The following is an 11,094-nucleotide window of genomic DNA, read 5'->3' as shown; positions in this document are numbered from 1 at the left end:
CCAGAGAGCCTTTACAGCTTCAGCCGCCTCTCGCTGCTTTATATCGGGGAAGCCTCACACACACCGTGGACCGCCGAGAGCTCAGCGGGCTGCAGCGACCCCTGCCGGCCGAGCATGGGCAGCGCAGGCCGGGGAGGAGGACGGAGCCCCGCCCACAGCATCAACTCCAACCAGACTCCGTTCACTTTTCCGACCCTTTAAGACTCCTTTTCCTTCATTCAGTCAACTGTTTGGTGTTGAATTAAACTGTTCGTATTAAAATCAACATGGAGGCAGGTGTGTTGTTCTGGAGAGACCAGAAATAAACTCCTCATCATCACATGAGCTAACACTTCAGTCTCTGGCCTCCACAGCCTCTGACAGGAAGCGTCAAACCCACACGACACGGTCTGGACTGCTTTTATAGGCTGATACCTGTTGGGCTGTACCAAGTGGGACAGGAGGGGGATTATATAAAACAATTAAAACTGCAAGCAGTGATGTATGGGCCCTCGCACTCCGGCGCGCCGCCTCCCCGAAGCCGTCTCCCCGACGTGCAGCACGCCAGGGACCGTGTATACCAGCTTAAAGTTGCTATTTTTGACTCGTTTCCTGTCTCCAGCAGGGGGCGCTGGCGATCCGTTTGGCCACGCCGACTCGCATAACACATCAGATGTATCATCTCACCACGCCGGATGTATGTGACACGTTTCGTGAGGTTTCAAGCATCCTTTGACCTTAAACATCAACTTCCTGTGTCACGGCGAGACATCAAACTTTGCCGCATCGTCACGGCGACGCCCAATGACAAAGTCGAATGAATGTCTCAATATTTCATCAACTACATGTTTAGGTTATTGTGACCCGACTTTACGTTCATGTGATCAACCAGCTCCACGTAGAATATGAAAGTATGAAAAGTGTCATTTCCAGTGGCCAACAGGGGGCGCTATGACTATGAGCGAATATTCCCCCACAGGGGTCTTCAGGGCGGGGCTGTTATCATACCTGTGATGTTTGGAGAAGGTCGGTCCATGTACATAAGATTTAAAGCAACTCCTAGTTTCATGGCGAGACGGTCAAAATGGCCGCCTCTCACGGGCACACACATCGATGAAAACAAATTATTTTGATAACTTTTAATCCCAAACATGTTTTCTATCCATAGAAACTAAATTCAAGTCGGTCCGACAAAATCCCTCGAAGGAGTTCGACAAAGTACAACATGTCAGAATCGCCCAAAATGGCGACTAAATTCAAAATGGCGGCCACATTTACCTAAATTCACCAAATCCGGTGGACACGTGTATCACACCCAGACACACTAAAAAGTTACATTGCACCGTTACATCAACTCGACAGGAAGTCCACCATTTTGAATTTAGTCGCCATTTTGGGCGATTCTGACATGTTGTACTTTGTCGAACTCCTTCGAGGGATTTTGTCCGACCGACTTGAATTTCGGTTCTCTGGATAGAAAACATGTTTGGGATTAAAAATTGTATAAATAATTCGTTTTCATCGATGTGTGTGCCCGTGAGAGGCGGCCATTTTGACCGTCTCGCCATGAAACTAGGAGTTGCTTTAAATCTTATGTACATGGACCGACCTTCTCCAAACATCACAGGTATGATAACAGCCCCGCCCTGAAGACCCCTGTGGGGGAATATTCGCTCATAGTCATAGCGCCCCCTGTTGGCCACTGGAAATGACACTTTCATACGTTCACATTCTACGTCGAGCTGGTTGATCACATGAACGTAAAGTCGGGTCACAATAACCTAAACATGTAGTTGATGAAATATTGAGACATTCGTTTGACTTTGTCGATGGGCGTCGCCGTGACGATGCGGCACATACATCCAGCATGGTGAGATGATACATCTGATGTGTTTTGCGAGTGGGCGTGGCCAAACGGATCGCCAGCGCCCCCTGCTGGAGACAGGAAACGAGTCAAAAATAGCAACTTTAAGCGGGGATACGCGGTCCCTCGCGCGCTGCACGTCGGGGAGACGGCTTCGGGGAGGCGGCGCGCCGGAGTGCGAGGGCCCGTACATCACTGCTTGCAGTTTTAATTAGGGCCCGAGCACCGAGAATCGGTGCGAAAGCCCTATTGTATTTTTATTATTATTATTGTTATTACTATTGTTTTTTATAGTATCATCAGGAGTTATTAAAGTCCGTCCCTCAGAGCTGAATCTGTCACCATTAGCTTTCTTCAGCCTCCAGAGACTCTTCTAGAGAAATATCTTTTAACGCACAAGTGTTTAAAATTTATAGTTTTGTTTTTCTTTAATTAATTTATAAATTAGGTTTTTATTAAAAAACAAACAAACATGTTTTTAATTGTGTATTGTATATTCAGTTCTCAGAAACATTTGCAATATTCATTCAAAAATAAGATAAGAAATGAAACTTCACTTCAAAACTTCACAATAAAAGGGGGGAAACTCTTCTAGACTCACCAAGACATCAAACTTTTACTTTGAAAGTCCAGCTTGTTTATCTGTAAATGGAGTTCTTGTTGTTGCAGTGTTCTTTTGAAAGTCTAGAGCAGAGCTTCTGTTGAGGACCTTTATTGTGAAGGAACCCCTGACTGGTTGGAGTGAAGAACTTTTTGACAGTCAGAGACGAACAGATGACGTTCAGATGCTTTTTATTGATTAGGAACACAATCGATTAACAGAAACAAACTGAATTATGGGTGATGAAGCAGTGTGATATCATTTGAGGAGGCAATGACGTCATCTGTTTAGCTGTAGGTGTCCTTCTCTGTCTGTGATTGGCTGGATGGAGCAGCCACTGGGAGGTCAGAGGTCAACACCGGCTGGACAGGCTCCGCCCCCAACTCACCTGTAAAACAGTCAGAGTGGCTTAGTCGAGTCAAACAGAATCTTGTTCTACTGTCAAAGTAAAATACTGTAGAACCCAGTAGAACAGTAGAACACAATAGAACCAGTAGAACAGTAAAAGCCAGTAGAACCCAGTAAAACAGTAGACCAGTAGATGCCAGTAGAACCAGCAGAACATAGTAGAACACAGTAGAACGTTCTGTCACCTGTCACTCTCATCAGTCGGCCTCCCAGTTGGTCCCAGAAGGAGCAGGCATTCTGACTCAGACCCTTCTGATGGTGGAGGGCGGGGTTTAGCTGCAGATAAGTGGGCGGGGCTTCAGAGGAAAGGACGGGCTGCCAGTGGGGCAGAGCTGACTCTGCCCACACACGGGACGGGTTCGGGTTCCTGAAAAAAAAAAAAAAAGAGAAATGAGCTGTGAGATTGTCCTGATGCAGATGATCGGTGATCAATACAGCTGATCAATACAGCTGATCGGTGCTCAATACATCTGATCAATACAGCTGATCAATACAGCTGATAAATACAGCTGATCAATACAGCTGATAAATACAGCTGATCAATACAGCTGATCGGTGTTCAGTGTGAGTATTGATCTGACCCGGTCCGGACAAAGCTGGAGACGAAGGTCATCATAGCCAGAGAGAGGCGTCGGTCAACGGGGGTGAAACGCTGAGAGCTCATTGGATGATGAGGAGTCCCGAATAGGAACTGAACGTCCAGAGGAACCAACACATCGGCCCTGTTGGATCAGAGACACAGTGACGTTCTACTGGATTCTACTGGTTCCACTGGGTTCTACTGTAGTACAGATAGATAGATAGATAGATAGATAGATAGATAGATAGATAGATAGATAGATAGATAGATAGATAGATAGATAGATAGATAGATAGATAGATAGATAGATAGTTACTTTATTAATCCCACAAGGGGAATTTTTTTTTTGCTACAGCAGCATTATAGGTACAGGAAAGAAATAAAACAACAGTAAAATATTAAATATAAAAATGCACAGTATACACAATAAAATAGAATAATTAAATTAAATTAAAACTAACTGAACAATAGTGCAAAGATTTAAACAAACAAGAACACAGTCAACAGTATTATTGTTGTGTGATGGATTTTGCCAGAGGTGAGTTATTGTACAGTCTTATTGCGGTCGGCAGGAATGATCTCCTGTATCAGGAATGATCTCCTGTATCAGGAATGATCTCCTGTATCAGGAATGATCTCCTGTATCTGGAATGATCTCCTGTATCAGGAATGATCTCCTGTATCAGGAATGATCTCCTGTATCTGTCCTTGTGACAGCAGCTGGAGGAGTCTTTTGGAGAACGTCCTCCTCTGTCCCTGCAGCAGGTGGTGGAGAGGGTGGTCAGGATTATCCAATATGGATAATAGTTTGTTCAGCGTCCTCCTCTCCACCACCTTTTCCAGACTGTCCAGTTTACAGCCAATGATGGAGCCGGCCTTCTTCACCAGTTTGTTAAGTCTGTTGGTGTCTCCGGCTCCAATGCTGCTCCCCCAGCAGACTACTAGAAGTACAGTTCACTGGCCACAACAGATGGTAGAACATCTCCAACATCTCGCTGCACACATTGAAGGATCGAAGTTTCCTCAAGAAAAAGAGTCGACTCATCACCTTTTTGTAGACAGCGTTGATGTTGGTCTTCCAGTTCAGTCTGTTGTCATGGAGACACCAGGTACTTGTACTCCTCCACCATGTCCACCTCCTCTCCCAGAACTCTCAGCGGTTGTGGAGCCGTCGTCTTCCTCCTGAAGTCGACCACCATCTCTCTGGTCTTGGCCACGTTCAGGAGCAGGTGATTTCTACCAGCCCACTCCACAAAGTCCTCCACTACTGCCCTGTACTCCTCCTCCCGTCCATCCCTTGTACACCGTCCACTGACTCCTCCTCCCGTCCATCCCTTATACACCGTCCACTGACTCCCTCAGCAGCAGTGGTTGGATGGTGTTGAATGCACTGGAGAAATCAAAGAAAGTGATTCTCACAGAGTCACCGGTTCCGTCCAGGTGAGACTGAGCTCGTTGCAGCAGGTAGATGATGGCGTCGTCCACTCCCACATGAGGCTGGTACGCAAATTGTAGAAGGTCCAGAGAAGATTTCACCAGAGACCTGAGGTGGGCCAAGACCAGCCTCTCCAGCACCTTCATCACATGAGATGTGAGGGCAACCGGTCGGTAGTCGTTGAGGCCAGATGGAGTCGTTTTCTTGGGGACTGGAACCAGGCAGGACGTCTTCCACAGCACCGGGACCTCCTCCTGCTTCAGGCTCAGGTTGAAGAGGTGTTGTAGGACCTCAGCCAGCTGGACGGCGCAGGTCTTCAGGACCACGGGGCCGATGTCGTCAGGTCCTGCAGCCTTGCGCTGGTGGAGTCTCTCCAGCTGTTTCCTAACCTGGCCAGTCGTCACAGAGAGGAGGGTGGGGGGGGGGGGGGGGGGGGTCATGGTGTCAATGGAGGAAGAGCCCTTTGGAGTTGAGGACTCTGTGTCCATGAAGCTCACCAGGTGGGACAGAGGAGGGAGGGGGGAGGCAGCAGAGGTGTTTGGGAGGTGTAAGGTGTGGAGGAGACAGATGAGGGTGGTGAACTAAACCTGTTGAAGAAACAGTTGAGCTGATTGTTCCTCTCCAGGTTCCCCCTGGTTGTTTCTCTCCAGGTTCCCCCTGATTGTTCCTCTCCAGGTTCCACCTGGTTGTTCCTCTCCAGGTTCCCCCTGATTGTTCCTCTCCAGGTTCCCCCTGGTTGTTCCTCTCCAGGTTCCCCCTGGTTGTCTCTCTCTCCCCTTGAACCCAGTAATCTCCTTCATACCGGTCCACACCTCCCTCAAGTTGTCCTGCTGGAGTTTTGCCTCCAGCTTCCTCCTGTAGGAGTCCTTGCACTCCCTGAGCTTCTCCTTCAGGTGGCGCTGCACTCTCCTGAGCTCCTCCCTGTCTCCAGACCTGAAGGCTGCTTTCTTCTTATTAAGAAGCACCTTCAGGTCACTGGTGATCCACGGCTTGTTGTTGGGGAAACAAATTAGCTGCCTGTTAGTATCATTAGCCCCTGTTATCATGTAGCATGTGTACCTGCTGTAAGCGCTGGAGGCTGGTTGGTGGTACAGGAAGACGTTAGCGTTGCTGTTAGCCCAGTGGCTAGCCATGCGCAGCGTGGGGCAGATGATGAAGAGGTCCCTGCAAGAGAGGAAGATGTTAAACAATGTCCACCTGTTCAGTCCTGTGATCTAAGCTCCTCCCACCTGGTAGCGTTGTCCAGTGCTCTGGAGAACAGGTTGTATCCTGCAGCAGACGGGCTGTGGTCCAGAGAGTAGAACCAGGCCGCCGCCTCCTTCAGCAGCTCGTTTCCTGAGGCTCCACCCAGCGAGCGGCTCAGCGCCTCGTAGAATGCCGTCTTCCCGTCAGCCCGACCCCGCAGAGCCTCGAAGTCCTGAACAAGAAGAAGCTAGGTGACTGTTCCTCTGCCAGTTGGCACTAACCTGCGCAGTGACCTCTGACCTTTATCTTGCGAGCTCGGCCAATCAGGCCGTCGTACTCCGATGTTCCCAGCAGGAGGTCGACTCTGTGGAAGGATGAGGACAGAGACACGGACTCACGGACCGGAGACCAGGACTGGAAGGGACCGGAGACCGCCAACAGCTGGAACACAGAACAGGTAGAACAGGTAGAACAGGTAGATCAGGTAGAACAGGTAGAACAGGAACAGATAGAACAGGTAGACCAGGTAGACCAGGTAGAACAGGAACAGATAGAACAGGTAGAACAGGTAGAACCTTACTTTGGTCTGAGCAGCGTTCAGATCCTGAACGGGCGTCGTTCTAAGGCAGACGGCCATCTTGTCGTCATCAATGGGGTCAGAGGTCACGCAGCCAAGCTCTCGGGCCAGATTAACTGCCTGTTGTCTGGAGGAGGAGGGAAGGTGGAGCAGTGATGGAGAGAACACTGAGCCGCCCTGCAGGAGGAGGAGGAGGAAGAGGAGGTTACCACGGTAACATGTCCTCTTTAACATCTTAACTTCCTGTTGTAGATCAATATTGTTACTGAGAGGAGGTCATCACCATCAGCATCATCCGCTGGAACAGAGGAGGGGAGGAGGAGGGGAGGGTGGAGAGCAGATTAAGGCTGGTGATGTCAGCACCATGACGCTCCGCCCCAACAGTCACTCTCCTGTTGTCTCCGCCCACCAGGGAGATGTGGGCGTTTACCCAACGAAGCACCGCCTCCTGGTCTGACAAGCCGTAGTTACCACGGAGACCAGACACACCTGGAGAGAGGGCTACTGGGTAAGGGCGAATCATTTAATGTGTGTGTGTGCGTGTGCGTGTACGTGTGTGTGTGTGTGTGTGTGTGTGTGTGTGTTTATCTGTGTGTGTGTGTGTGTTTTTGTGTGTTTATCTGTGTGTGTGTGTGTGTGCGCGTGTGTGTGTATCTGTGTGTTTTTGTGTGCTTGCGTGTGTTTGTGTGTGTGTGTGTGTGTGTGTGTGTGTGTGTGTGTGTGTGTGTGTGTGTGTGTGTGTGTGTGTGTGTGTGTGTGCATGTGTGTGTGTGTACCTGTGCTCAGGAATCCCAGAGCTGCAGTTCGGTAACTGGCCGTCACCACGACGATATTTCCTACAGCAGCGAGGGCGGAGCCATCCAACAGTCCTGGGCTCTGATTGGCCGAGGGGTTGAAGAAGAACAGGAGGACTGGGACACGCCCTCTCTGACAAACACACACACACACACACACACACAGATAAACACACACACACACACACACACACACACACACACACACACACACACACGTTTACAGGCCAGTTGAGGACACTGATGTATAATAGTGAATTATGATTTAAAAGCTTTAATTTACAGAATATTTAGAATGTTTTCAGGCTCAGAGCCTCATTTAGGACGTAAAGAAACAGCGAACAGACATTTAAACAAACACAACAAAGAAGCTCACCTGAGCAGCAGGACGAAAGATGTTCAGGTAGAGACAGTCCTCACTGGAGGCTGCTGACTCAGCGTCACCGGGCTGGACACAGCTGGGACTGAAGGACGGACGGGGACAGGTCACACACACGTCAGGACGTTCTCCATATAATATTATTATTATTATTTGTATTATTATCATCATTATGTGTGTAAGGACAGGTGTGCTACAGGTGAGCTGGTTGTGAGACAGGTAGGTGACTCAGACGGCTCGTTACCGGGGTTTGGTGGCGTCCCAGGTTCCCGTCCAATCAAACGGCTGAGCTGCTTCAAAGCGGAGTGATCCTATTGGTGGACGTGCGTATGGGACTCCGAGGAACTGAATGACCGTCCTCCTGTCAGATCCCCATGCTGTTTCCACGGCAACGCCCTGCACAAGCCCATGACCCGGGATGGAGACGGATGTAACCGATGGCAACCGCTCTGAGGAGATTAAAAACAGATGTGAGTGACAGCGCTGTTCTTCTCTGACTCTTCTCTACACTGTGATTGGTCGGTTGCCTAACCTCTCCTCAGGTAGACCTGGGGGGCGGGCTCTTTGACAACCAGTCGGCAGGAGGAGGCGGGACTGGAGGAGCCAGGGGCGGAGATCAGCCCACAGGTGGTGGTGTCGGGGTAGAGGATGCAGCGAGTGGCTGACTCTGCCTCCCTCAGTGACATGGCAACACAAGACTCCGCCTCCTGGCAAGCTGACAGGAAACAGAAGAGTCAGTGAACCTAATCAATACAACAACAATCAACGATATAAAGGACAAGAGGCGCAGCTGTGGTTACCATGGAGACACCAGTCCCTGGTCTTGTCTCGGTCAGTGGCAATGTCACGGCTCACATGGATGACGTCATATGTAGAGAGGGAGGGGTCGATGAGGAGGGAGGAGTCAGACAGGAAGCGCCACTCGTCCTCTGACACTGAGACACAAGAGTCACAGTCACAGGGTAGTACGACAGCAAAACGAGTTCCAGGAATACTTGTACACAGGGTAGTATGTGTAGTAGTAGAAGTAGTGGTAGTATTACAGTAGTAGCATTAGCGGTAGTATTAGTGAGGTCACAGTCTTACCATTGTTCCTGGTTGGCGGCAGGCTGAATGGAGGACAGAGAGCAGGAGATGAAGTCCACTGATTGACTGAAAACACAAACCGGTCACAGCAGTATAACTACAGACCTACAGCAGCATAACTACAGACCTACAGCAGCATAACTACAGACCTACAGCAGTATAACTACAGACCTACAGCAGTATAACTACAGACCTACAGCAGTATAACTACAGACCTACAGCAGTATAACTACAGACCTACAGCAGCATAACTACTGACCTACAGCAGCATAACTACAGACCTACAGCAGCATAACTACAGACCTACAGCAGTATAACTACAGACCTACAGCAGCATAACTACAGACCTACAGCAGTATAACTACAGACCTACAGCAGCATAACTACAGACCTACAGCAGCATAACTACAGACCTACAGCAGCATAACTACAGACCTACAGCAGCATAACTACTGACCTACAGCAGTATAACTACAGACCTACAGCAGCATAAATACAGACCTACAGCAGTATAACTACAGACCTACAGCAGTATAACTACAGACCTACAGCAGTATAACTACAGACCTACAGCAGCATAAATACAGACCTACAGCAGCATAACTACAGACCTACAGCAGCATAACTACAGACCTACAGCAGTATAACTACAGACCTACAGCAGCATAACTACAGACCTACAGCAGTATAACTACAGACCTACAGCAGTATAACTACAGACCTACAGCAGCATAACTACAGACCTACAGCAGCATAACTACAGACCTACAGCAGTATAACTACAGACCTACAGCAGTATAACTACTGACCAGGTTTCAGGTACCAGCCGAGGGGGTCCGGTGAGGTTTTCACTGCAGACGGCCTGCAGTCCTGAGTCCTCCAGGACGTCTTGTCGTCTTCACTGCAGGTCTGAACCCCAAGACTGATCAGAGCCAGACACACCAGGTCCGAGTCCCCTGGACACACACACACACACACACACACACACACACACACATACAGTGACTGAATGTGTTTCCATGGATATGTGTGTCCCTGTTTGAGTCTCATCCTGGTTGAGGACACCAAGAGGATGAACCAAGAAACAGGTCCAGAGTTGGACGTCAAGACGAATATATTACATTACATTTCATTTATCTGACTCTTTTTTCCAAAGTGACTTACAATAAGTTAATTTCAACCATGAGGGTTCAAAACCAGAACAACAAGAATCAAGAAAATATAATTTCTTCCAGAAAGCCAAACTACAAAGTTCTATCAGTAAGTTCTATTTTAAGATACTAAAGTTCTACTGTTCAAGGTAAAGTCTGAAGAGGTGTGTTTTTAGTTTGTGGTGGAAGATGTTCAGAGTTTCTGCCCTGATGTTGTTGAGGAGCTCAGTCTACCATTTAGGAGCCAGGACAGCAAACAGTCGTGATTCGTGAATATGACAGTAACCATGGATACCTGATGATTTGGTGTCACGGACGAAGCCGATACCACGGCAACAAGGATCCTCATCACAGCGCCGCTCACACAACATGAACCTGAACACACACAGACGGACGGGTGAGAGCTGTCACACAGAGAGAGTAACAATAATAACGACAACAAAAACAACAACCAGAATCTCATGGTACCCTTCAGACAGCGGCGTGTTTGCTTTCAGGCTGACTCGGCTGCGGACAGAGTAAGAAACCATCTTCTCGAAGGAAACTCGCTCATAGAAACTCTTCACCGGTCCAGACAGGTCCACTACACACACACACACACACACACACACACACACACACACACACACACACACACACAGTTAAACCTCTGACAGCGCTGCTCTGTGTGCCGTCCCGTCGCTGCTCTCTTCACCCTTCTTGCTGTAGGTGTTGTTGGGCGCTCTGTCCAGCAGGGGGCGGCAGGCTCCTCTCAGAGGTTTGTCGTACGCGCCGCAGACGCTGCTGTCGGGAAACAATGAGCAGCCGAAGAAACCGGCTGAGTCATCGTCTCTGAGGTCAGCCATCGAGCAGAGAGGCTCCGCATCACAACCTGAAACATACAGATACACAACATCAAACACACACAACATCAAACACACACAACATCAAACACACACAACCTGAAACACACACAGATACACAATATCAAACAACCTGAAACAGACGAGCTTGTGTACGTACGTGTCAGACACCACAGCAGTGCCTGCTGGGAGTTGTAGCTGTTGCTGTTGAGC

At 48.9% G+C, this 11,094-nt stretch overlaps 1 protein-coding gene across 1 annotated transcript in view; it reads right to left on the bottom strand.

Annotated features, from left to right (window-relative positions):
• Positions 1-2,628: 2,628 nt before the first annotated feature.
• tg (thyroglobulin) overlaps positions 2,629-11,094 on the bottom strand; it is a 29,592-nt gene continuing 21,126 nt past the window's right edge. Inside the window, exons 31-49 of the mRNA XM_069143797.1 lie at positions 11,042-11,094; positions 10,734-10,910; positions 10,508-10,622; positions 10,335-10,414; positions 9,698-9,844; positions 8,889-8,954; positions 8,603-8,737; positions 8,335-8,517; positions 8,047-8,251; positions 7,800-7,887; positions 7,406-7,556; positions 6,913-7,118; positions 6,633-6,806; positions 6,353-6,493; positions 6,097-6,284; positions 5,927-6,031; positions 3,434-3,574; positions 3,038-3,219; positions 2,629-2,832 (exon numbers count right to left, since the gene is read on the bottom strand). The exon at positions 11,042-11,094 is cut by the window's right edge and continues 85 nt beyond it. Of these exons, the coding sequence (XP_068999898.1) occupies positions 2,732-2,832; positions 3,038-3,219; positions 3,434-3,574; positions 5,927-6,031; positions 6,097-6,284; positions 6,353-6,493; positions 6,633-6,806; positions 6,913-7,118; positions 7,406-7,556; positions 7,800-7,887; positions 8,047-8,251; positions 8,335-8,517; positions 8,603-8,737; positions 8,889-8,954; positions 9,698-9,844; positions 10,335-10,414; positions 10,508-10,622; positions 10,734-10,910; positions 11,042-11,094 (2,638 nt within the window). The 3' untranslated portion in view covers positions 2,629-2,731. The remainder of the gene's footprint in view (positions 2,833-3,037; positions 3,220-3,433; positions 3,575-5,926; positions 6,032-6,096; positions 6,285-6,352; positions 6,494-6,632; positions 6,807-6,912; positions 7,119-7,405; positions 7,557-7,799; positions 7,888-8,046; positions 8,252-8,334; positions 8,518-8,602; positions 8,738-8,888; positions 8,955-9,697; positions 9,845-10,334; positions 10,415-10,507; positions 10,623-10,733; positions 10,911-11,041) is intronic.

The sequence above is a fragment of the Embiotoca jacksoni genome, unplaced genomic scaffold (genome assembly GCF_022577435.1).
Source record: "Embiotoca jacksoni isolate LCO1_2020_lvr unplaced genomic scaffold, fEmbJac1.0.p SCAF_114, whole genome shotgun sequence".
NCBI classification, from domain to species: domain Eukaryota; kingdom Metazoa; phylum Chordata; class Actinopteri; family Embiotocidae; genus Embiotoca; species Embiotoca jacksoni.
Note: the sequence above shows the minus strand (reverse complement) of the source record. Positions and strands in the feature narration are given on the sequence as shown.